Source organism: Ruditapes philippinarum, unplaced genomic scaffold (assembly GCF_026571515.1).
Source record: "Ruditapes philippinarum isolate M1 unplaced genomic scaffold, ASM2657151v2 ctg6303_1_1_1_1, whole genome shotgun sequence".
In the NCBI taxonomy this organism is placed as follows: Eukaryota; Metazoa; Mollusca; class Bivalvia; order Venerida; family Veneridae; genus Ruditapes; species Ruditapes philippinarum.
Genome location: NW_026859833.1, coordinates 11,042 through 39,018, shown reverse-complemented (window position 1 = coordinate 39,018; position 27,977 = coordinate 11,042). Strand labels below are relative to the sequence as shown.

Here is a 27,977-nt window from a genome sequence, read left to right as displayed (position 1 = left end):
GTTTGTTGTTGTTGTTGTTGTTGTTGTCCTCATTTTATGCCTCCTGACCCGGATAATTGACCCTTCTTAGTTTCTGTACATTGTAACGTTTCAGCATCCAACCAATCACGGTACCGAAATCATACACGCTTGTACTCTTTTCGTTGTCGTCTTTAGCTTCACGTGGTAAACCTTTTATCACAAGTCGTCTCATCGCCTAAAAATAAATCAGATTAAACCAATGTGAATCATTTAAAATGATGTTTTGGAAAAGGATTATATTTGACAAAGGAAAACATGTTTAAGAATCAGATTTTATTTGTTTATAGAAGAGACTATAAGAAAAAATGAAACACATACGCAACCGCCTCGAGCCTTCTGCTAGAGGCTTAAACAGTTTTCAAATTGTCAATATTATATGGTTATTTGGACTGAATAATTGTAAACATTAATAAATTAACATTGACGGAGTATCCTAAAAGAATAAACCGAAAAATATTTAATCGAAGAGGTAAATGCTTATAATGACAAAAATAGGATTTACAATGTCAATAAAGTTTCTTTGTAAAACTTTGATATATAATGTCAATTTTATAAAATAAAACAAAAAATCATGATAACCTGTTACTGTACACCTAATAATAAAGGCTCTATCTGACAAGATACTTATAAAATTGTAGTTTACTATAAATGAAAAGCAATTATCAAGTTCAAGTATGAAACTGAAACCATAATGTTCATACTTGGAATTGAAATAGCGAAAGTGCGGGTAACTCTTTAAGAAATAATCAAATTTTACGATGTTATCGGGAGTAGATGGATACAATAAAAGTCAGTAATTGCTAAGGAAAGTCAATGGTTGCCATGAATGCCAATTGTTATTGGGATGGCTGCTATGGAAATGCAGTTGTGGCTATGATCATCAATGATTGTTAAGGAAACAATGTAAGTCAGTGTTTGCTATGGAACTCGCTAGTTGCTATCAAAAGTCTCTGATGCTTTTTAAAGAAATGATTCATATATCAAGGGCCACTTAGGGCTACTATTTTAACAAACTTGGTAGAGGTCTACTATAGACGATATGAATTCATGCATATGTTATTTCTGAAGTGAAGTCATTTGATTGACGACGGACCACTAACGAGCTGCCCCTGTGTGACAATAATATTTTAGTCTTCAAAAGAACACTTACGGACATCTCATTCTCAATAAGTTTAGTATAGAGATGATAATGGTTTGCTTAAAACCAGCGACAGACAGCCATGGATTATTCATAGCATATGTTAATCAAGTTCATGTGCTTAAATTATAAATGTTTTACCTTGTTTGTGTCTGGATTTATTAGAACATTGTCGTTTCCGAATCGCCCAATGGTCAAATCCATATTATGTATTTTGTCAAGGATAAACGCCATACGAGCCGTGACAATCACAAAGTCTGTTATCGGTACGTTCCTTACAGATGTTAAATATTCCTTTAAGGATTGGTGTGTTTTCTCTTTGTGAAGGACAAGACATCTCATTTTATAAATCTTGTGAACGTTCTGTAAGTATGCTGAAACTAAAGAAAAAGAAAAAAACAACACATATATCTATTACTGCGTAAGACAATTATTCTATTAATGGTTCTAATATACATTTGCATAATTTATGTTTATTTTGATGTGTTTTAAATAACCCCAAACACTGATTTGCACATAGCGACTTTCATGCTTTATTGGTGAAGAAAGAAGTCCGATGACCCTTCCCGCGTTTTTAAGGCACGGGTGAGCACCGGCATTTCGCAAGCTAGCCAGATAATCGCGTTCATGACAATATACAAAGACCCTTGCTCGTTTCAAGCCCACAGCGGCAAAGTGCAAGAGGTTTAAAGTCAAACGGCATAACCATTCCGCCAAGAAAGCCCCTTAATTACTGAATTTATTTTTGATAATGGACAAACTGCGGTAAATAACAATATAATTATGACACTGCTTGTCTTGTCTACCAGAAAAATGATACAATACAGAGTACCATCATTGCTTACGCCTAGATCTGATCACACGTCAAAGTTTATTGCAAAGCATTTCAGCGTTTCAGACGCTTTTGTTTTTAAAAACTCAATCTTATTTAATTTCCGTCAAAAAAGTCAACAAAAAACGGAAAGAGGCGTTTTGAAATTATACTTTCATTCGAAATGAGCTTAAAAGTGTAATAATAACTTTATTAATAATTATCAAAACATAGTCAGTGACTTAATTTATCGAATAAGAAACAATCTTATACATGTACTGCTTGCTCTATCAATTATTGTTATTTAAACAGGGGAAGAGGAGGGGTGGGGTTCAATAAGGACTTAAATCGTATAGATGGCAATACAGTCGTTGTTTTTACGAAAACTCCTATTTGTTTTGCAGTTGCCACTGTACAGTGCGCAGTAATATATGGAAATCATTGACTGTCTTGTGATTATAAACATGAACGTTGTCGTGTCACTCTTTCTTTATACAATGTGCACTAATGAATATATTATGTGGATGCATCCTTATATGAATTCAACTGAACAATATATGATGTCAATGTGTCTTTATATGTCAGATGTCGACCTATCATTAAACGATGTGCATTTATGAATATATTATGTGGTAGTATCATTATATAATGTCAACTTATCAATATATTATGTCAATCTTTTATTATGCAACGTGAATCTATTATTATACGATGTGCATTCATGAGTATAGTATGTGGAAGCATCTTGATATAATGTCAACTTATCAATATATTATGTCAATCTTTCATTATACAACGTGAATCTATTATTATACGATGTGCATTCATGAGTATATTGTGTGGTAGCATCTTGATATAATGTCAACTTATAAATATATTATGTCAATCTTCCAATTTACGGTGTGAATCTATTATAAGATGTGCATTTATGAGTATATTATTTGGTAGCATCATTATATACAGTCAACTTACAGTCAATATAGTTTGTCAATCTTTCATTACACGATGTGAATCTATTTTTAAACGACCACTGCTTTATATGAAGTGCAAACATCATTACATCGTTTGTTTTTGTCATTATGCTGATAGGGTTAAATTTACCAGGTAATATCCCACATTGCATCGTTCGTGGCGGGGACTGTCTATATCCCAACAGTTGAAGTACACGTGATAAAATCTCAAGACTTGAGGGAATCCAGGGCGGTTCTTTACTGCGGACAAATTGTTAAGTTTACTCTTTATAAAATCGATTCTACATAATATAGTGTTGATTTGACTCTACATAAAAAATGGCGCTACATAATATATTCATTTAAACACATTGTATAATGAAAGATCGACATCATATAAGGACACATTTACATTATATTGTTAAGCTAACTCTTTACAAGAAAAGCATTGATGCAAAGCATCAAAGGGCGTCCAAACAGCAGGTGCAGATGAACTAGTAGATATATGATGACAAGATATTCTTATAAACTTTTTAATGGTTCTTTGGGTTTTACCAGAATTGTATATCACTTTTGAATGAACGGACGAAAGACATTGTTCATTATTTATAACTTTGATCGGCATGCTAGACATTAGAATATTCCTTGTTATTTCTTTATGATCGTGGTTATTAATAGCAACGGATATACATGTATACAATCATTTATAATCCATATCTGTAACGCATGATCAACACCATACTTGTGTAATTGTCCCTTATAATGTTATCGCTATTAGCGAGGACCCCCTCTTAAGGTATCTGTTCACACTAAGTAACAATATGACACTTGTTATATTACCATGTTAATCATGTTGAGCATAATTGTTTATTATACAATAAATGTAATTTCTATTTTAATAAAAAAAATACAGATTTTATGAATATTGTTTTCTTTTCTTTTTTTGTGTGTGTTTTATGCGCTATTTTAATACTGAGTTTTTACGTTTACTACTATTTTAAGAATTCAATTGTCATAATGATCGACGATTATAGGTCAAAACTTAACTGGAAAAAGTCAGTAAATCATGGTTAATCTTTCAATATATAATATTGTTTATTCTTAAACCATATACATGTACATTTGTATTTTTCTTTATCATTTTTTAAATTATCAATCAATTGAATAATTCATAAAATCTGATTTGTAGCTTTCAATAATTCCTTGGAATCTTTACTAAACACGAATAACAAATTAAATAAAATGTTTTAAAGTTGATAGTGTCATATTAATGCCATAAAAATGTACATTTTGTCTGAATTACTGTACATATTTATTGTTTTTATCTCATATAGATAAAATATAACATGCGATTTGTGTTGTTGGGTTTTTTTTTCGAATTGTATGTTTATGTATAATAATAATCAATCAATTCGAGAGTTGATCTGTGTTTATTAATTATTGTAACCAAACTAAGTGACAAACATTCATTTTGAAACAAAGCTTATTTATCTGTAAAATATTTGTTCTGTTCTGTAACCATATCAAACATCTACTCCAAAACCGGGAGAGACCGGACAATAAACATGTGGTACTATTCGCGGGTCATTAGTAAATCCCGGGAGAGACCGGGAATTACCGATAGGAGTACATCCCTCTATAAATAGATTTTCGGAATATTTAGGTCATCAACTCATCATTCTATTAACAGCTTTCGGAATAACATACCATAATAACCCACTGTGTACTACAAAATGATAAGCAAAAATACCCCTAAGAGCGCGATTTATTGACGGAAAAGGTTATTTCATTTGAAAATGTTTGCATTGCGAAATTTTCCAGTTCGCCATTCATTGTACATATCGCGACTAATTAATAATCAAGCACCCTAATACCGATCGGAATGATCGGCTTTTATTATTGGCAACTATAAAAGGCTCGAGAAGTTGCTGTCGCCCTTTCACAAAATCTCATTTCATTCCAATAGGCGCCGCGCTTCGGCGCGGACGCCAATAAAGACGATTCTAAATAATATAGTGTTGATTTGACTCTATATAAGACCGGTTCCACATAATATACTGAAAAGACACATTGTATATTGATTGATTGACATAATAAAAGGAAACATTTTCATCATATGAGCCGTGTCATGACAAAACCAACATAATGGGTTTGCGACCAGCATGAATCCAAATCAGTCTGCACATCCGCGCAGTCTGATCAGGATCCATGCTTTTCGCTATCAGTTTCTTTACTTGTTATAAGGTCTGTAAGCGAACAGATGCGCAGGCTGGTCTTGATCCATGCTGGTCGCAAACCCATTATGTTGGTTTTGCCGTGACACGGCTCAAATATATATTGTTTACTCTATATAAAGATGGTTCCATACAATAATTATATTCATAACAGACTGACATCATATGAGGACAGAATAACATAATATATAGTTATTTTGACCTTGTTATTTTGACCTTATATAACTTAAAGGATGGTTCCACATAATTTATTAAAAAATGCACATCATATAACGATATATTGACATCATATAAAGACACATTGTACAAGGAAAGGTCACGGCATTCCATAGTAATACATGGATTATTCGTAGGTCAATAACACTTCATCAAAGCTTTGAGAAAACATAACCACAGAAACTACTAACTGCCACAGAAAAATAAAAAAGTAGTCCTGAAAATAATTATTATGAGTTTTGATTCCTTCCAATTTCATATCAATTTAAATTATTTCATATTTGCTTTTTAACAGTTATGAAACATATTTCACTGATATAGAACCATATTTTAACGGGTAAAAATAAATAAACGCACATCTCGGTATATAAGGAAATATTTCTAATGAAAAGTAGATAAGCCATCTCTTTTCAAATGAACATTTCAAAAGCTTTTAAAATCAGCGAATTTTAATGAAAAAGCCATTTTAATCATTGTATTCATAATGTACATTTATATTTTAAATGAAAGGCTTATACAATCAACGTATTCAAAAGGTATATGATATTAAATGAAAAAAAAACCTATAAAATCCTTATTACTACATTTTGAATGAATTTTATTTCATCATAAATTGATTTTCATTTATTTATTTTGGTGAAGGGAGGTCGCTTTATTGTTTAAATTTATTATAAGCATTACAATAAGGAAAAATTGCCAAAATTTACAAAGTACACCTGTTTTCAATATAATTGAAGACACATAGTACCAGGTAAAAATACAAACCTTGCCTCCCAGTTGAAAATCGAGTTGTCTGGAATCCAAAATAGTTTAAGATCTGAAGTAAAAATGACAGTTGATGAAAACCATACGTCAGTGAATAAAATAAAACACAGTGATATGCCGGATATCCATTGTAATTATCTTATAAATGTACCATTATTCTATAGCCATAAATAATATAATAAACAAAACGACCACATTAAAGACGATCCTTTATCTTTCAAGTAAGGAAGATGAAACGAAATTTATTTATATCATTTGGCATAAAAGTCGTAACCAAAGAATCCTTTAACATTTTAGAACTAAACAATCTAAAAAAAAACACTTCACGCTTACTCAATAAAGCTGAGGAATTTTCAAGCTGATATGTAAGAAACATAAAAGGGACTCCACGTGACTTGAAATTCTTTTCGACATTTATATATCGTCTGCTTTTGGTCTAGACATTGGACCCCAGTTGAGCTCCTTCATAGTACCGATGAGTTGCAACAATATACGATCATTATTGAGTTATTCCCATTTTTTCTAATCACGCGCTTTATTGTTAAACTAAGTGTTTTTCTAAATTGGCTACAATTAACGAATCGTGATTTAATACATAATATAACGATGACAATTCTTTATCTGTATAAAGATCAAATATCGCTTCCGACGGCGTTACGGCATGATGTTAATAGGCCACAATAATTAACTGTCAAGAAAGGTTTTGTCATGGCGCGGCTCAAATATGCTTATAAGGTAGGAAAACAGTCGGATTTACTTTATTTAACGAAATATTTGCTCAAACAGTAAATAGTTACATGGTTTTCATATTTGAAATATGCTTAAATTGAAATATTTGGTAATGATAACAAGTTTTTTCTTACCCTTCGACCCAGTTGTGAGTTACTAAAAGTAGAATAAGTGATCAGAATTGGATTCAACGCAGATTTCAGGGGCATAACGAACACTGCTATCCATGTATATACATCGCCACTCACAGTGCCACCGTACAATGCATTTGCCCCTGTAAAAGTTAGTATATGTGTTATGAAATACCTGATACAAGCATGCATATAATATATATTCTATCAATTAAAATATATCAAAAGCAGTCACACTTTCAATTGCATAGTTGACCTTTATTCGGTATACTTGAATCCAATTTTTGCTTACATAACATCCTAGGCGATGGATGTGCAATATACATTCAGAACATAAATGCCTCAACATGATTTTCATGACAAAACCATGCTTGTTGTTTGAGTGCACTTTATTCATTTATTAAGTCAATGGTTTACCTAAAACCCCAGTCACACTAGAGCTTACGATTACTTGCGACCACCGGCGACTTGTAAAACTGACGATCATCAGCGATTGTCTGCGACCAAAACCATTTTTTTCACAGATAAATTTACTTTTGCGACTATCGTAAGACCTTTCATCATTGCCAATCGCACGACAGGTCATAAGTAAACGTACGATGGTCTCATGATTGCCTGGGATTACTTACGACTACCCGTGACATAACATGCGATCACCTACAACTTGTCGTACGACCATCACACGATTACTAAAGACTACTTAAGATTATCAGTGACTAGTGGCAATTTGTAAATACTGTCGTAAGATTGTCGCACTTCCGAACGACCATCGTGCGACAGCCTTAAGACCTTGTAAGATCACTAGCGACCTGTTTGATCGCAAGGAGGGACCTAAATAAGATAACCTGCGACTGTCAAATATCACAGATGACCGTTGTAAAACGTTCTAAAGATTGTCCGCGACCAGAGGTCACTGGTGATCGTGAACTGGTCTTCTGTGGTCGTAAGCTCTAATGTGACTGGGGCTTAACATGCTTGTGTTTTGCTTTTTTTTTTGGGGGGGGGGGGTTACTAGCAGCGTTGTTTACGCACGTAATAGGATTCTTACTTTTGAGGTCATTCATTAAACCAGTTCAATGAATGGAATAAGACACGTTTCAAACTCGCTCCTGGAACACTTGACTATGACTCGTTTTCATAATGAGGAAAACAAAATGTTATTAAATATGAACGTTCATCAGATATATTAAATAAATAGAAAATAGTAGTATCAGTAAAATATGTGGTAATCTATTTACATACGCTTAAATATAATAAATAAACGACCAAAAGTTATAACAAACTGGGGATCCTGTTTCTTTTTTTTAATGTTTCAGACTTCTTATTTATGGTACATGTGATATGATATAACATGTCATTTTAACTACTACTTTTTTTCGTGTAAAATTTACACATTGTCCGCGGGAGGGAATCTAATCAAATACTTATAACTTACCAAAAGCGCAAACAGGAAACCATGCTAGAAAGTCAGCGATTACAATTGTTGATATTCTTTTGGCAGCTTGGAATTCGATGCGACGATCTGGGCTCTCAAGCATGATTTTTGTTCCACTAACGGTCAAGTAAATGATGCTCTGACCGATTGCAATGCAAACAAAGCATACGAAATTGAACACTATCAACACGCCTGCAGAGTAACTCCATCCAGACAAACGTTTTGTTGTCAAAGGTAATGTGAGGCAAACACCGGAAACGGAATAGAATGATTCCCCAAAATAATTCTGAAGTTCCCGCACAGGTAAGATTGGGATAACTGCAACAGTGATGGAACCAATCCAGACGGTAATGCAGGAATAAATAGCTTTCTTGGCATTGTAGCCTTTCATGAACTTAATTGATTTAAATCTGTCAAATGTTATCAAAGTAAGGATAAGAACAGATGATTCAATTGATAATATCGCAAGTCCGCCAGCAAAAGAACAATACGCACTATTCCGCCACGTGGTATCATTCCAAATATAGCTCCCTCTGTAGGTGACATCAGCGATTGATATAATCAGCAAATACACGCCCATGAGCATATCTGCTAGTGACAGATTAGTGACCAATATGCCATAACCACATTTAAATGCTTCACGTTCTGACAGAAAACGAAACAGTAATGATAAAATGTTCCCAAAAAAAGCAAATCCTCCAATGAACCAAATAAATACACGCAAAATTTGATTCCTCATAAGATCTGAACATGATGAAAACTCATCAGGTGGTGGAAGGCAATTGGATAATTCTAAACTACTTGGTTTAATGCAACAAAACATGAACGAGTCCGTGTATAGATATGACAGGCTATTAAGATCAGCAAACGAATCTTTACCGAACGAAGTTATCACGTTGTGTTGAATATCAAGTTTCTTCAAACTTTGTAAATGTTTAAAAGCATTGTCTTCAACAGTATCAATTTTGTTATAAGATATGTTCAGAACTTCGAGGCTATTCATTCCAACGAAAGTTTCTTCGGCTATTTGTTTCAGAAACAAACCGCTTAAATCAAGACTCGTCATTAGCCGGAAGGCTCTAAACGCACCTACTGCAACTTCGGACAACAAAACGTTCCCTTGAAGTTTGAGTTCCCTCAGGTTTTCAAGTCCAAACAGTGACCGTTTTGAAATTCTTACCAGTTTATTAAAACTTAGATCGAGCTTCTGCAAATTTTTCAAACTTAAAAAAATCAACCCCGGTAGATCAGAAATCTTGCAATGAGCTAACCCAAGTACGGCTAAATGATCAAATTCATCAAAGAAAGAAACGTCATCGTTAAAAACGACTTGGTTATGACTTAAATTGAGTTTTCTTGTGTCCTTTGAGATATGTCTTATGCTTTTAAACTTCATATCCTTTGAGCTGCAATCGGTGTGTCCCTTGACACACGTACATAAAGACGGACATGTAGAATTGCAGTGTGTCTCATCATCTCCCAACGAACAGTCGATCACATTATCACAAACCTAGAAATAAATTAATATTTAAAAAAATAGAAGAAAAATTGGATAAAAACAGAATAATCAACATGAAACATATGTAAGTCATTTTATTTTTATTTTTAGTTGAACATTATAAGAGAAATCCTGCTTATAAGGCAGATTCATTAGTTTTAAATAAAAAAAAAGTGTGTATGCCCCCCATTCTAAGGAACATTGAGATTTGCCCTTGTTCGTCCGTTTGTGCGTGTTTGTTCGTGTGTTTCCTATGTAGTGTCACATGTAGTCCTAAAAACCTTCACCTAGAGTTAACACAATTTACAGGACTGATGACTGTTGAAGCTGTGCAGCGCGCGTGTGGATTGACTCAGTTTATCGGAGTAATTGCCCTTGTTTTAGAAAAAATTTGAAATTTGTGTCACGCCTAGCTTAAATTATTTGACCTTGTGTCATGAAACTTCACAAAAATGTTGGTCAGTGTATGTAGTAGTTGTGCATCTTGGTTTTTGGTTGTTTTTATTTTCTTTTAAACATACTTTAGGTTATAAGATTGAGATATGATATTTTTAATATTTGGAAAAATCAAGATGTCAGCAATGGAAATATTGGATATTTATTGGACGTTTTTATGCCCCACTGCTTACAGGTGGGTGGGAGGGGAATACGTCGAATTGCCATTGTCTCTCCCTCTGCTATACTGTCCTGCTGTACGTCAGTAGACTGACAAAACAAACAGTTCAGTGTGGGGGTATCCGTTTCTTATGAACACATTTTTATTTCTTTTAACTTTAAATAAATAAATGAAAGAAATATACCGAAGACGGAATGCCTCTATACAGTATAGTTGAGCCATTGCAGCCGTATTTTGTTGATAATTTGTATTAAAATGACATTATGATCGTTTATTCATTGTCAAGATGTGCAGATTTGACTTTATATTTCAAAATATTGACAGTGATAACGTTGATTGACTAACGATCGATATTGGAAAATATTGACGTTAATATAAATCTGCCTAAAACATAAAAAGTCTGCCCCGTCATTTTATAGAGTACAGGTAAACTCCAATTGATAGTTACATATATTTCCTTGGACCACGTGAGTTGTTCAAATGGAAGAAATTATGGCAAAACGGAACTTATTTTGACATTCACCTTTTCATTTGCTATATACCCAACGATAAGCAGAGTGACACCTTAATAAAGACAAAATAGAAGTATGTATTACCTTAGCAAATGGTACACATCTTTTTGAATCTCTACATCGGTAATGTTTTGGACAAGTCCACGTATCTGTAAAAGAAATGAAGTACTAGATATATTTTATGCAGAAACTGTTTTTACCTTTTATCTGACTTATAGTAATATTCACGAAACACAATCTTTCTTGCCTCCAGCCTAAATTTGTCTATCAATAAAATTATTATAAAGATCTGTATCGAAATCTAGATGTAATTGAGACTATGTCAGAAATAGATCTGTCAAATGGTGAGAAAAATTTCAGCATGAAAGGGACTAGAACCCGTATCCCTCCAAATACAGTTCCATGGCTCACAGACTGAGCTTTCCGGCCACACACCTCCTCCCTTAAAAATTGAACAGTTTTAAATCGAGACAAAGCATAAATATTTGAAAATGATATTAGTATAGATGCATAGCAGCATGTATCAAGTTTTATATTTATCTCATTTGATGGTTGAAACGGTGGTGATATGATACACATGTTAATATAAATATATATTATTTATGACATTTTTATTATATATATAAATACATTGTATTTTCAACGTTATTCTATCCGTTATTAAACGAATTAAATGAAATCTGATATTGTCATCAAAAGGTTATAAAGATATTCTTTACCATCGATCTACTAGCTCCTCATAATGGTTATTATTTCCAATAATTTGATAATTTATATGCAAAATATCTTACAGCAGTTTATCTCGTCTTCTCCATGTTCGCAATCAATGCGGTCGTCACAAACAGAACTCAACGGTATACAAAAACTATTGGGGCATTTGACGAATCCGTATGGGCACGGAAATGTGTCTGTAATAATAATAATAATAATAATAATAATAATAATAATAATAATAACACCGACCAACCAACAAACAGAAACTTTTTTTAAAAAATGAAATAGCATTTACATTTTTACTGAGATGGTCAACGTTATGAATATGTATTACTCATAAAGCATTTTTTTCTATATTTTAGAGTCAGATGTGCAATTGACGTTACATTATGATTATTTTGAATAGGGAATTAGGTTTTATGTCAACAAACTCTGTAAAGATCATATAGCGACTTTTCAGCTGTATAAGTAGAGGAAAGCCACGAATGCCCTTCCTAGCATAATGAACGAACGGGCACTTGAGATAAACCACCGACGTTCCATAAGATACGTGGATAATTTCCTCACATGTTAGAATCAAAACTCCCTGGACGGATTTTAACCCACAGCGGCGAGAGTCAAGTAATTTGGTCGACGACCTTAACCACTCGAACCCCCCCCCCCCCCGAAAAAAATTTATGATTAAACATTTGTGATTATATAATTATATATAAATAATTTATCATTATCAAAAGAATACGTGTTTGAGATACGTATATTTTTTATCAAGAAATGACCACCTGAAAGTGTGAAATTAAAATCAATTTACAGAATGATGTAAAACTTTTCATCATTCTTTCATTTTTCTTAATGAACAAAAAATCATTATTTAACAAAAACTGTACCACAGTCCAAGAGATGCGTGTTATCACGACAACCAGTCACTGACCCGTAGCTGTCTATGTTATATAAACATCGAGCACCTGCTGATACCACTTTGCCATTGTTACATTTAATTCTAGAAGACGTCTTCAGCATGGCTATAATACAAACATTGATATCTTTTAAGTTATCATATTGTTGAATTTCTGATATGAACTTGATTGAAACTGTCCATTGTTAATTTAGGGATATTAAAAATAAAAAAAAATAAAGACAGTCAGCTTATAGAGTCTAGTCAAACTGCACGCATTGCCATAACCGGTGACAAAATCAAATCAATATAAATCCTTGCATACTAAGGGTTAAACTGTTCCACTGTTTCTCCTTGCCATGAAGCAATTTTCAAAGTAACATTGTATGATAAAGAGAGTTTAGTTTTACAGGATTTCATGATTCTATTGAAGTAGAAAAGATGAGTCCTACTTTTCTGTCCCTTAAAGAGACGGTTCTTTACAAGTAACATGAAACTTTCAAACTACATGTTTAAGATAATGTATTCTTTTACTTACTAGAGTTACAGACTAGGGGACCAATGGCAATGTTCAGTCGACCAATATACTTGGCACCCCGCATTCGCATTGTTCTTATTGGCATATAGTCCGGGTTGTCAATAAAAAATACGTCTTTGAACCATTGATTACGTGGCATAGTTAACCAATCAGCTTTGCTTAACAAACAATTGCAGCTGAAAGTATCAGTTTTAAAAACATATGTACATCAAAACGTTCTTGTAAAGCACAATTGCAATAATAATTATTTATAAAATATATGTCAATGCAATTGAAAGTGACATAAATAGAAACTATTTAAAACATCATTCATGTTAGTGTTGTTTGTTATTTGCACGACGTTTTGGTCATGTTCATCTAGTAAGAAAAACTTTTACATAAAACGAGAAAATAGTAATAAATATAAAGACTTTTTATATTATGCCAAATAACTTAAAAATTTTAATGACACCAAAATATTATTGAATCGTATGAACAATTATATACAATTAATTAAGCTATTTTTCATTGTCAATTATAAAAATGATGGTGTATGGATGCACTAATGTCAAACCTATCTTCGAAAAGGCGCTAACATAGCTAGCCAAGCCTTTTATAGGTTTTTTCAGCTAATTCTAATAGAATCAATATTGTAATAAACATTGTATTTTACACCACAATATTTGATTTTGTTACTTCTAGTACAATAATGAACTGATGTTGACTTCTTAAACAAGCGTCGTCGCATTGTGATGTGAGAAAGCTATCCAACTGGTTTATATCGGTGGTTCTTCTACCGTGTCCGTTTGTGCCTGAACTTATGAGAGGTACATGAGGTCTTCTTTTACCAGTAAAGCTAAGCTGGAAAGTCGCCAGATGACCTATACTGTGTCGGTGAGACATTAAACCCGATCAAAAGAATTCTTTAACTCTTAAAATGATAGAAAGGCTAAATTTAAATATTGTTGATAAGACTGTTTGATATGAAATTACATTTGATATGGAAATTAACAAACAAGATGGTAAATAATCACATATTAATTATTTAGATAAAAGTATAACAGAATATTCAGTATTATTAATGTTTGTCTTACCGGGTCACGTTACACATTGGGATTCCGTCTTTATTTAGACAATCTTGTCTATAGGGACGACATGATGTATGCGGAACCCCATCATACCCAATGATTCTAATGTCATCGTCTATGTCAGGTGCCTAAAGTTTTACATATAATTATAGAAATGATATTAAGCGGAAAATGCACTGAACGTGACAGAAATTGTTAAATGACAATTGATATTATTGCTTAAGTTGATGAATGCTTTTTATCCGAATATAGAAAGTATTCTCTCGAATATTATTTCCACTTCCATGGAGCCACTCTCTACCTCGGCGTATTTTACAACATCGGATATGATATTGTAACACAACAGTAAGCAGTTTAAAGAACTTGAATATTCTTATTCAAAGAGTTTTACGATGATAGTTATTTCATAAGAAATTCTTTCAATTTACAGATTTCAAATAATATTCTAAAGACTGTTTTCTTAATATTATGCTAAATTTTGATATTTGAAAATACTGATGAATGCTATTGTATCTAAGTGAAGGTGAGATTGCACTTAAAGAATTTATGGTATGATTTGATTTACACACACTTTATTTAAACACACAGTGAATACATATTGTCATTAAAAATGTCAGCTTTATATTCAATAGAAGTGGTTTACCTACAGATAAGCCTAGTATATAATAATAATAATAATAATAATAATAATAATATAAATAATAATAATAATAATAATATAAATAATAATAATAATAATAATAAAAATAATAAGAAAAATAATAATAATGATAAAAATTATAATAATTAAAATAATAATAATAATGATAATAATTATTATAATAATGATAATAATAATTATAATAGAAATAAAAAAATGAAACAAATATTTCACCTGAAAACACTCCACCTCAATCTTTTGTAAACACTTTGAACCAAAGCTTGCCATGATACCTACAAGGTTCTGGTTTGGATTCAGTGTACTGCAAGACGAAATCAACATTGTAAAAGATTTTCGACAGTGATGACATGAATTACGTTTAAACATTATTTCTATCTCAAAATAATATCAGATGTCCTATTTTGATTTAATTTAACTCTTATACTAAAAGACCTCTTGAATTGCATATTGCATCTTGCAGTAGTAAAATTATCATATTCAACTCGCGGCTACCGCCACTCATGAAATAATTATTTTCATACCACTCGATGAAATTAAATTCTTTTCTTTAGAGAAAAACTTCAATATCCTCTATATATTTTCACCTTTTTATTGCCGAATTATACTCCAGATGGTAGGTTTCCAATAATTCTTTCAGGCGGACAGAGGCTTCATTGGTATGATGGAGTACTGTTGAAATGATGCCTGAGGCCTCATCAAATTCACATTCCACTGTAAACGAGCCTACAATTTGATAAATAAACAAATTTAAGTATAAGTGCTAAACAATCATACATTGATAAAACTTGTGCTTTAGATTTCAAGAGATTGTTCTTTTCTTTTTGTTGTTGCAAGAAGATACGCTTTGAAGTCAAATGGAGCTTTTTTAAATATTAAAAACCCTATATGTAACTAAATAAATTTATTCGGCATTGGATATTAATATCTTTTACCGAATAGCTTCAGCGAAATTGTTAACAAATCTATACTTTAAAGTCAAACGGACCTTTTGTTTAAAAGTTGAGCAAACCTACAGTAAAAAAAAGTTAAATGAACCATTAGCTTAAATTACAATCACACTTGGCGTTAAATAAACCTACGTCATATCACTTATCTCGAACTGAATAAGTTTCAACCAAAGTGACCAGAAAGTAAAAGTTTAGTCTATGTGTATTTCTTAAATATGTTGATTTGCTGGAAGTTGAGAATTTATATTATTATAAATATATCAACAGAGATGACTAATAATGACATAACTCAAACAGCATTTGGTGTTAATTTTAATGTTTCAATAGTTTCATTTGAGGTACAGTTATAGAAGTAACGGTGTCAACAGGTGATTTCTATACAAATCAAACCCCTTTCATCTTACCGTCGTTGTCTCCATCGGCGAGTTTCTTTGCAAGGTCAATTATGTATGTGCCTGATTGACGAAAACCATCTGCATACCTATATCAAGACAGAATGTAATTATGTAAACTTTGAAAAACACACCATTTTCACGTTAATATTGTTACGTTTTTCCTAACGTCGGTGCAAAGGGTCCTTGTACTATAGTTTGGATTGCCAATAACCAAGCGGTATTTTCAAATTTACGACACCGGCTATAAAAAATGTTTATCATTTGTTTGTTTGTATAATATGTTTATAATTATAAATGCCGATGTATTAGAAGGAAAAAGTGACAAAACAGTTTCATTTGCATATAAGAAAGAAACATCTTGCTTGAAAAAAAACTGAAAAACTCTAAGTGATACAGTATAAACATTTATATGATAGCATGAACCCTAACATTTCCGAGCTTAGTAACATTTATGGATAAACTACGGTGAGATGGTATGCACGTGCATTCTTTTATCTACTATATTATATGATTATTATATAAACAAGTAAAACGCCTACAATTCTTTTCCTTCTTCTTGGTATGTATGCAAAAATGGCTGAAAGACATGTACAACAGACGTTACGTTGTAATTAACTTTTTCCTCCTCCAGATTTTGTGATAAATTGTCCCAAAATTATGGAATATATTTAAAAATACCTGCCTTTTCATGGGAAAGCACATTATATCCAAACTTTTGTTGTTTTATTGCAACAAGTTCTTTCTACCTTACAGGTGTAACATTTTGACTTAGAGAATCTTTGCAAAAAATGCAAGAACATAATTTGTAAGGAAAGAACACGTGAAGAAAAAATAAAATATAAAAAATAGGACGACAATCTTGAAATAACCATGGTGACATTTTCAAATATTTCCAGTTTCAAATTTTTATATACTAACATGTTTTTCTTTTCCTATGCTACATTTTTCTCATATTAGTGGTTTCATTTTAATTTAAAGATCCTAAATCTGAATATATTTGGTTCCCGCTTTAATACAGAAATTAGTCCACAAAAGACATACACTTTGTTTAACTTATACCCAAATACACAAAACCGCAGTATGTATATATATTTGGACTTGACATTATTTTTACAAAGTTATGGAATTATAATTTATGGTCCTCATGCCATGAAATAAGAAAATCAGGTCATAAGTCGTACAAATTTTAGTATATTTGTATATTCAGCACTCACCACTGTTCACAATTTTCTTTCACCATTACATGTTCGCAACCGCTCTCATCAGACTTTAATCGTCCTAAAATATTACAAGGCACTTGCAAAAATCAAGAAAGTACGAGCATTTTTAAGGAACTTAACTGAAATGTAAAGGCCTGAAAACATAAACTTTGTATTTCTTTCCTATTTGATTAACTGGGGTTTTTATCTAGCATTCATCTAGAAAAACAAACCTCTCCAAAAAAGTTCTGGTCCCGCTATGTCAAATAAACATTTGTGACGTTACTTTAAATAATGCTCTCATCATTGCAGTCAAAAAGATAACAGCACATTTATATCATTTTCACAAAAATCACAACAATAACAACAAACAAACAATGAATCTAGTACTATAGAAAACGAAGGATACGCTCATATTTTTAGCAATTGGTACAAGCAATTGTAATATAACATTCTGAAATGATGCCGGGCATTAAAGAGGTTTTGGATCACCATGTCAAATATCATATCAGTCATAAAGTTAATGTATGTTTTCTCTTTATTACAAATGAAAATCAATATCACCTATTGAAAATATGACAACACTGATTAAGGCAGCGTGACATTTGAATGCGTTAGCTGCTCCGACAAAATCCAGTCACATGACCATCGCATATGCAATAAGTAGGACTGTAAGTTATGAAACTAAGTATAAAAACTTGCTTTGTTTTACTACACAGTGATATAAAAAAATCTCTTTTTTTCAATGTCTTACCTGGGCAGTCTACAAATCCGTCGCATACTTTACTCATCGGGATGCACACACTTTCACCATCACAACTAAAGAAATTTCCTGATTCAGTACAGTCAACTGTTTAAGTGGATAAAAAGGTATACAAAATTATCATACATCGTATTATGTGATCAGTTAGGATAAAATATAATGTAAAAAGGCATCATTTTACAGTCAATTAAGAAAGCAAGGTCGGTGTTAACGCTGTTTAAAACATGTTCTGGATAACTTACACCTATTTACTGATACATTGTACCCCTGAAAGTTATTAACCGAATACTCTCCAATACGATTTCTGAATAAGCAGTTAGAGACAAATGACCGTGAGACTAAATTTTTTTGAACAACTGCCATAACCCCTGGATTTAACGTTCTATTGTTAATCAGGCAGACATGCAAGGGATTAAGATGTAACATCATATTTGATATCAGAATTTTTATTTTCATCTCATTTTTAACGAACAAAGAGTTTAACATCAAACATTATATAAGAATAATTATAAGAAAATATTGGCGGAAAAAAGAAAAACAAAGCCACTTCCCCCAAGAAGTCGAACCTCAATGCGTAAGAAATTAATATAAAAAAAGAAAAGAAAAAAAAACACAACTGAATTAACTGCATTGAGAATACAAATATAACACATCAGAGACGTAATATACTTTATTTACATGTAAATAATGTTAAAAGTAATCTAGTCAGGGTCTAAAGAAATATACCATCTTCACAATTTGTTTCGTCCGAACCATCAAAACAATCAACTTTAATGTCACACTTATCTCCCTTTGATATGCATTGTCCATTTGTACAGCGAAATTCACCAACCATGCAGTTTGGACGGACTGAAAGAGATAAGTACAACATCAATTTCTTAAGAATTATGACCTGCATTAATACATACTATATCAAAATAACTATGTTAAAAATTATTTATTCTATATTCACATTTTGTATGATCAACAATATTTACACAATACATTCATTTTTGATTGGGCAGGAAACTAAGAAATTGTGTCATATACGTACAGTAAAGGTTATACATGGGTAACTATTCTATTTTTATCGATGTCTTTAAGACATTTTTCAGGTTTGGAAAATCTATTAACCTACTCATTCTTTAAGGTTATTCCGCATTGTCAGCCATGTTAGATTTTAACTAAGTTTGTTAAAGATGAATTTTAAAATAAAACAATTTGCAATTACACTTTAAGGGCCGGTAAGCATAAAACTAAAAATTAAAACAATAAGAAATATATCTTGAATGTGCTATATTATTAAAGACCAAGGAAATTAAGGTCAAAGATTTGAATTTGTCTTTAGAAATTTTGCACATTCAAGGTAAATATTCTTATTGTTAAAATATGTAGTTTTATATGTTAGTCCAAAAAACATAGACTTGAAAGTGTTTCTGCAAATTGTTCATCATTTTATTTTATCATATCTCACTTTTTATTGTCCTGCATTCACTTTGAACCCACTAAATAGAGGATATTGAATGAGTGTAAGTTCAATACTGAATTTATTGCACGAGTTAAATAAATTTATTGCACAAGTTAAATAAATTTATATTATGCGAGCCTCTGGCTCTGGCCGTGCAATACCATATTTATGGAGTCGCAAAATCGGCACGGGGTGTGTGATAAATGTAAATCATACATTGCCGACTTTGCGGAATTATCTTAATTAACCAGCAGTTATCTGGTATACTTGTATTATAGTATTGAAATTTCGGAAACTAGTTGTACACGTTCACTACTATCTTTATATGACAAGAAACACCCTCAATGGTTGATGTGTAATAATATAAAAAAAATTCTTACTACAGGTCAATTCGTCCGATTTGTCGGCGCAATCGGTGATATAGTCACAATATCGGCTCATTGGGATACACTGTACATGTTCAGTATCTTCACACTGAAACTCATGTATTCCACATTCCGAATTTGTATACTCTAAGCAAAATAAAAATAATGATAAAAACAGTACATTAATAAGCACCTAAAATAAGTAAGTATTCGACTTGTTCACACATTAAATATAGTACAGTGTGTTATCAGGCAGCTTAATCTTGAACGCAAGTCGGTATATAGCTGAACATATTATATGGTAGTCGGTATAAAGCTGGACTTGGTACATGTATATAGCTTAAAATATGCTCAATAATCAATTATTTAATTTTTTAAAGTACTGATGGTTGTATTAGTGTATTTTAAATACAGATGGATACAATTCTGCCTGAAGTCATGCAAATATACTCTAAACTACATTTTGCCATATCACTCACAATGACTGTTTCACTTTTTTCTACTTTATTTACCAGTGCAATATCGGTAAGATAAAGGTTTCATGAGCGTTAGAAAAACAAATACTGAAGTGTTTCAGCATTTTTATGAAATGCCTAAAGCGCTGTTAACAGTATTTTAATAAATCGCCAAAAACGATGTTTGTTTTTATTTATTTTAAATAGTTTACTTTGTATGTAACTTAAATGGTACCGGACTGTATTTTCACGTGCAAAGATAATGATTTATGTATTAGGGCAAATAAAGGAGGCAATATATTCATCGATAAATTGCTTTTCAAAAACTGTTGATATCCTAGACTTGACATTACATGTATGTGATCATTTTTCAATTACATGTTCGGAAATGTTTCCACACAACGATATAATTAATAATATGTTTAAGGTACTCCATTGAGGGCCAAACACCTAAAGACGAAAAAATTGACATTCTTACATAGGTCTAGTGATACACCAAAAAGCATAAAATACAAGAAACACAACATGCACAATGAGAATTAGATCTAAAATCGATTTTTTTCTGCAAATCATAGCAAAAGTGGTCGTACAATTTTTATTGTTGTGTAATTGTCACAATACATTATTATTCTGGAAGAGCATGATCTGAAATTTCATCATCCATTTAAAGCGACCATCAATATTGTTCTATATATGTGCGTGACATATTTGTACCTATAAATATATGCGTGGAATACATACATTTGAACCTTTAAATGCGCTATATATTATTACCTATATACAAGGTATGATCAAAAGGTTCTTGGCCCGATATGCTTCAAGCCACTACACTGACATTTACACACAATACGTCGATACCAATATCTTATTGAAGATTACTGACCGAGTTACACGCGGTTTTACACACATTAAGTTACATTAAACACACTTTGATCAGTAGAGGGGTGTGTCATTTAGACCAAATGTACAGAGCCGTCGTGAAGACTTCATGGATACACTTGGGAAGGAGTCCCCTTCCTCTAGCACTGTGAAAAAATGGGCTGCTGAATTAAAGAATGAAACTGATTTTATCTACCGGATTGTAACTCAGGATTAAACATGGGTCCATCACTTCGATCCAGAATCCAAAAAAACAGAGCATGCGGTGGAAGCACCCTGGCTCACCCCCTCCGAATAAATTCAAGTGGGTGCCATCAGCAGGGAAGATGATGGCTTCAGTTTTTTGGGATAGTCAGGATAAACATGATTGACCATCTTGAGCTAGGTCGTACTATAAACAGTACGAATTGAGACGTCTGTCAAGGGATAGCGCGTAAAAGGAGGGACAAACTGTCAATGAGTTCTTTGAGGACCAAAATAGAGAGTTCTATTTTGAAGATTTAAATACGTTGGAGCACAGGTTGGCAAAGTGCATTGATATATAGGGCAATTATATTGAAAAGTAAGACCATTAGTAGGGTTCTTTAACTACCGGAAGTACATCGGGCCAAGAACTTTTTCATCAATCCTCGTTTGCGTGACATATTTGTACCAATACATGCAAAGGAAGATTGTACCCATATATGCGTATATGTACTTCTGTATGCGCTTCCCTTGGTACCTACATGAATTACCTTTTTACCAAAATCATGACATGTTTTTACCTTTTTTTTTGTTTTATATGCGTTACGCGTTTGTAAAGAAATATTCGCGACAAACATTATGCAAAATATGTGTGTTTTTTTTTCAATATATGTATAACACATTTGTATAAAAAAAGCGTGTCACAAATAAATATATAACCAGTATTCACCAAGTTCGGTTCATATCTTTTCAAATGTTCAATAATTTTACATTTACAATATCTTCAATTATAAACTCTATACAGAACAATATTTCTTCATGTAATATAATTATGACTTACTGCAGTTCAGTTCGTCAGAGTTATCTAAACAGTCTCTGTGCCTATCACATTTTGATATCATATCTATAAGACTTCCATCTGCACACATAAATGTCGCCTTCCCCACCGTCCTGTTAGTTTGGTCCAGTGCTTGACCCAAATATACTGGCTTTACTATGAAAGATTATATATTTTCATTACTATTATACATGTATAAATAATCTTTTATATACTTGTAAATGAAATATTGAGCAATATTGATGAAATAAAATGTGTATTTTTATTTTCCGTATTTTCAATGCAAACATTTATTTTCATTGCAGTTAAATATATTTTCCTTTTTTTTCACTGGTGTCTTGCCAGACTCGTTCTTAAATTCAGCCAATACACAAAATGTTTAGGTGTCCCTCAAGTTTTAAAAAAAAGAAATGTATATAATAAATAAAAACTTCAAGTTTTATTCTATAAATGCAGAATTTATCTTTCTCGTGTGGTATGAAAATGGTCATATTTAACTTGTGGCTATCGCCACTAATGAAATTATTTATTTTCATACCACTTGATGTTTTCATACCACTTGATGAAAATAAATCCTGTATTTATAAAAAGAACTTGAATATCCTCTATTTATGCACGACTGAATCATAAACAATAGGAACATTGAATATATTGAATGCAGTTCACTTAATGCAGTAGAATAAACAAAATATATAACCTATGTACACACAAATTGTAATAACAAGCTGCAAAGTTCATCCAGTATCGATCCTCATTACTTTGAAAAAAGTTAATACACTACAGCAACATTACTATAAATAATCTACAAAAATAAATAAATAAATAAATAAATAAAAACCCACAATATGCATCGTCTTGTACAATTCTTTTCTCACATATTGCATGCGAGTAATCGGTACGGCATCTTTTCACTACCCAATTCGAGCTGTTTTGAGGAGTCTCTATTCTTAAAACTACGCATGAATCTGTCATCAACAAGCCGGGATTAGTTTCATTAACATTTATCCAATCAACGTGCCTGAAAAAAGCAATAATTACACCAAAAATTACATTTTTTCTAATCTAGATTGAACTGGCATTTTTTAGAATTTGTTTTCTTTAAGTTTCTACTTACGTTATTTGACACATCTTTCATAAAATGGCATTTTATACTTAAAGGGAATAGACAATGTAGTGTTTGATAGGACTTATTTATTTTTGATGACCTTACTTATGATAAAGAAAACACTTTCGTTTTTTAAGTACATGTAAGTGTCTTTCAATATGTTTTCACATTTTCATATTATTAGATCATGTATAGTATTGTGTCCATAATTTTGAGATACCTTTCTTTAATACCCAGCCTGCAAAATCAAATGACATCCAAAGCAAAAGAGATAAATCTCTTGTTTTATATTACTCTAGTTGGACATTGTATAGTGATTTTTTTCAAACCGATTTCAAATCGAAATATCATATAATTTGAAGTTTCAGCTTTGTATATTATACCTTTTGTATCTACAAAATTATGTTGCGCTGTTGTAAATACTTTATTTCCCTATAAAACTTTTTTCATTGTTGTATATAAAGGTAATTTATGTTTTTGACAATTCTCCGTATTAAACAATGTATTCTGATTTTATATCAAGTAATTTAAATCAGATATGAACATCACAGGTTTACTTCATTATATGACTCTATTGGTCTTCCTCACGTAGGTTGTGTTGTTCTACACAAGCGCACTCGTGTCTGAAATGTTATACATATTGGCATTCGGGGTCTGCAATACTACCATGTGACCTAACTAGTATGGGCGTTGCTCAATACCCCAACAAAAATCTATTTACTCACCAGTTTTGAAAGATTGCTCTTGAGCCGTCAATCCACCTATAATCATTTTCTTCAGCAAACGCTCTCAGACCTTTTGCCAAGACAAAGAAGAACAACAACTAAGAAATGTATCAGTAACGAAAAACTCTATTTAATTTGTTAAGTGTTGAAATTGATTAAATAGTTAACATTGCCTGGAATTTATGTGTTTCGTTTCTAGTTTGATGTAACTATTGACGTATTATTATGATACGTATTAATATATTTTGAAATAAGCAGGGTTATACAAACAAAGTACACTTTATTCTAATGGCATGTGTAGTTTTATGATCGTAACCGTAACTTAAATAATATTATCACTTTTTGATAGTTTATCTCTTTTCAAAAATAAAAAAAAAACATAGCCAATGAGTACGATTTAATAATGGCTATACTATAATTATGCAGAGGGCCTGTGATATTTGAACAAAGGTCAACATTTACGAAAAAAACATAAATGAGCCGCGTCATGTTGCAGGCTGGTCTGGATCCATGCTGGTCGCAAACCCATTATGTTGGTTTTGTCGTAACGCGGCTCAAAAATAAAACATACCAAACACTATATTGTAACTGCTTGCGTTCTTATATCCCAATAGGTAGTAATTAATAGCGTTTGATTCATCGATACTGGTAATGATAGCCAGATCGCCGCCTAATTTTTCGCAAATTTTTCGGGACTCCAAAAACGTTCCTCTCTGAAAAGTGGCTAGAAAGTAGCAGCTTCCGTTATAATACACCCAGTCCTTCTCACATTCTGTAAGTATTTCAGGTACAAGCACATTATTATAATCATTAATAATAATAATTATATCTTATAAATAACAGTACATGCCTACTAATGCACTTATGAAACATTATGAATAACAAACAAACAAAACAACAAAACAAAAAACAAACAAACTCAATTTGCAATATAACAATACTTTGCTAAGATATACAAAATGTAATCTTAAAATACTGTATTTCAAAGACATATAAATGAAAACAATTATAAAACAACACGTTATTTCAAAAATTGTATCAATCACTCATGCTTTAAATTGGACGCTGATAATACAAAAGTTTAAAGTACCCCGTTTTTCCCCAAGACGGGGTTTGGTATACACAATTGATTGGTGCACCTTATGAGACTAGATACCGATTGCATATGAAAAAAAAAATGTAATGCTCTTATGATTTTTTTTAACAAGCATCAAATTTAGATAATACCTACAGGTGGGGAAACAATAGTTTCATGCAACTTGAACTACTCGCTTTTTTATAACAGATCTGGTAGAACGTAAATCTATAGCCAAATTTTCAACGCTGCAAGACATTTCGTGAATTAAACTAATGAACAAAAATATCACATATATTTTGAAATTCGCCGTGACATACGTACACTACTGCATTTGAAAGAGCCTCCAAATTCAGGCTAATTTTAAAAAATTTGAATTTAACTTTCTTTATATCTTAGTACACTTTTGACAAGTTTATTTTTTCTTGAAATATTTGAGTTCATACGAAGGCATGCAGCTTTAAAGACGATATTCTGTTTTCCCAAGAATGTTCCCCAACACTGAACATTGTTGATCTTTATCAGATGTTGGACACATTTACATACGCAATACTGATCTTACGTTGCAAATAGCATTACAAATAGTATGTAAACATAACGATACATTTACAGAAATACCTGATCTATTCGAAGCATACACATACTTTTGCCACTGGTGCATCCTTACAAAATTGTACCGCAATTGGTATCCTATCTTTTCTGCATCATTAACTTCATAACATGCTAATGTCACCGATGATCCTATCGAATAAAACACTGGATATGGAGCAATGTCACCCGAGATGACTGTCTTCTTTACAATACCTCTTGGGTGTAGATCTAAAATCTGTAAATAGTTGTAAAGATAATAATTGAAGTTGTTGTTATCACGCATTTTAGGAATATTAAACAGTTACAGTAAGAAACAGGCATTAAATAGTTTTTTCACCATTGATAAGCAAAATCAAATATAAGATTAAATTGTAGATATTTATTTATTTGAGTTACATCTTAGATGACTTATTAAAAAAAATACTACTAACACATTGAAATATCGCCCCTTAATACAAAAGACGTTTCACCTATCCGCTATTTTTAAAACACATGAGTATGGCATGCGTTGTAAACGCTCGTCTGTTAAGGTCAATTCATTTTGACATATATATGTAGTTAAAGAGGGACATAACTAAAACAATATAGCTTTCAGAATAAAGACACTTGTTTATCAACTTCACCGGAACACATCTAGTTAAGCGGACCCTGACAGATAGACAATATTAGCACACTTGTCTATTTGGGCTGCTGCCCCAACACACGCGCTTTATTATACGTTTTATTTTCAAAACTATAACAAAGTTCAGATTAATACTTAGAAACAGAATAAAATCATAATAAAAAAAACGCATGCACATATTTAGTTCTGGTGTTCGCTAAAACTCGATTCTATCCAACTGCATCTTGTCGTGATGAGCAAGTATTTCTAAGATTCATGTTCATAACTTTTAAAACGTATTTTTTTCTTCGACACAGACGAGCTCAAAAAATGTAAATCACTTATATGACAATGATGACTATGAAGATGATCAAGCTGATGTTAATGATTGCATAAAAGTCCCAGACAACAACAAACAAACGGACCAGTATAGCATTGGTGGCTACATCCGGAAGATCCATGTAAGTGATATGAATTCTGACGTAGTCGTAAATATCTGCTCTAATACGGAACCCTGTAGTAGGTCTATATTTGGAGACGCTCCAAAATATACCAGCAGGGAAGAAAGGTGAAAGGATGTAACCACATGTTGCTGGACAGTGGTCGCCAGGTACACACCCTAAACATTCTGAAAAGGACAAACTACAGAATTATGACAAAGAAAACACATATTACAACAGGAATTGATCCGTCATTCCAGACAATACAGTTTGTTGGTTTCTGTTGCTTTGGTATTAGTTTCATATCGGTTTTCCGGATGAGAGTAAGGGGTTGTAATTCGCCTCCGTCCTTTGATCTGTCCGTCCGTCTATCCGTCCGTAAAAACTGGACTCATATTAATGTCAATTAGAATTTTTAAGTTTCGATAGCAGTTGTCAATTTTGAATTTAATGTAAAACTGGCATCTGACTTATACTCTAATAGTTTCTAATAGTTTTCTCTAAAATCTTTTTCTGATTATACAAGACATGTGTTGGACTGCAATATTTGACAAATTAGATATAACAACGGAAACTGACTAAATTACAAGTATCATTCATTATATCTATATAACATGTAAAAGTATCAGTTATTAGGAAATATTATTTGTAGTAAATTTGTAACAAGGATATAAACCATACGCAATTAATTTTCAAGATTATACAGATAAACTTGTTATGATTTGTTTGCTATAAGAGAAATAAGAATATGATTAACAACAAGGCTATTAGCCACACTTGGTGACATTTTCCTTATGAAATGTTGTCAGATGTTACAGATGCATGCCTGATTTTGTGACTCTAATGTTGAAACCCCTGTAAGGCATTGATCGAGTTGTAGAACATGATCTCAGCTTGATTAACACCCGGTTTCCTCTTCTTACATAATACTGGCTTCCACGGCATGGAATTTGCTCTTCCTCTGATGATATTGCAACCACACTTTCATCCTTATCATCCTCATTTACAAACGATATCGTAAATACATTGTAGCATAGTTCT

General features: G+C 32.1%; 2 protein-coding genes across 2 annotated transcripts; both read right to left on the bottom strand.

Annotated features, from left to right (window-relative positions):
• Window positions 1-20: 20 nt before the first annotated feature.
• Window positions 21-12,603, bottom strand: LOC132758059 (G-protein coupled receptor GRL101-like). The gene is made up of 8 exons (XM_060749575.1): window positions 12,579-12,603; window positions 11,848-11,964; window positions 11,141-11,205; window positions 8,431-9,940; window positions 6,999-7,138; window positions 6,136-6,187; window positions 1,301-1,539; window positions 21-196 (listed from the first exon to the last, which is right to left on the bottom strand). Exons 1-8 carry the CDS (start codon window positions 12,601-12,603, stop codon window positions 35-37), a joined length of 2,310 nt encoding a protein of 769 aa, XP_060605558.1. The 3' UTR covers window positions 21-34.
• A 1,666-nt stretch (window positions 12,604-14,269) lies between these two features.
• Window positions 14,270-18,260, bottom strand: LOC132758058 (uncharacterized). The gene is made up of 6 exons (XM_060749574.1): window positions 18,224-18,260; window positions 17,485-17,548; window positions 16,280-16,356; window positions 15,513-15,651; window positions 15,142-15,229; window positions 14,270-14,395 (listed from the first exon to the last, which is right to left on the bottom strand). Exons 1-6 carry the CDS (start codon window positions 18,258-18,260, stop codon window positions 14,270-14,272), a joined length of 531 nt encoding a protein of 176 aa, XP_060605557.1.
• Between the last annotated feature and the right edge of the window lie 9,717 nt (window positions 18,261-27,977).

Bases quoted from the DNA above. Each gene is read 5' to 3' on its own strand.
- LOC132758059 (XM_060749575.1), bottom strand. From the start codon at position 12,603: ATGATGAAAAGTTTTACATCATTCT. The intron at 11,965-12,578 runs GTAAATTGATTT...TTATTATTACAG, and splicing joins GAAAAGTTTTACATCATTCT to ACACATTTCCGTGCCCATAC. The intron at 1,540-6,135 runs GTTTGTATTTTT...CTTTTTCTTTAG, and splicing joins ATTTTCAACTGGGAGGCAAG to TTTCAGCATACTTACAGAAC.
- LOC132758058 (XM_060749574.1), bottom strand. From the start codon at position 18,260: ATGAGTAAAGTATGCGACGGATTTGTAGACTGCCCAG. The intron at 17,549-18,223 runs GTAAGACATTGA...GTAATATTTTAG, and splicing joins CGGATTTGTAGACTGCCCAG to GACGATTAAAGTCTGATGAG. The intron at 15,230-15,512 runs GTGAAAATATAT...TTCGTCTTGCAG, and splicing joins TATAATTCGGCAATAAAAAG to TACACTGAATCCAAACCAGA.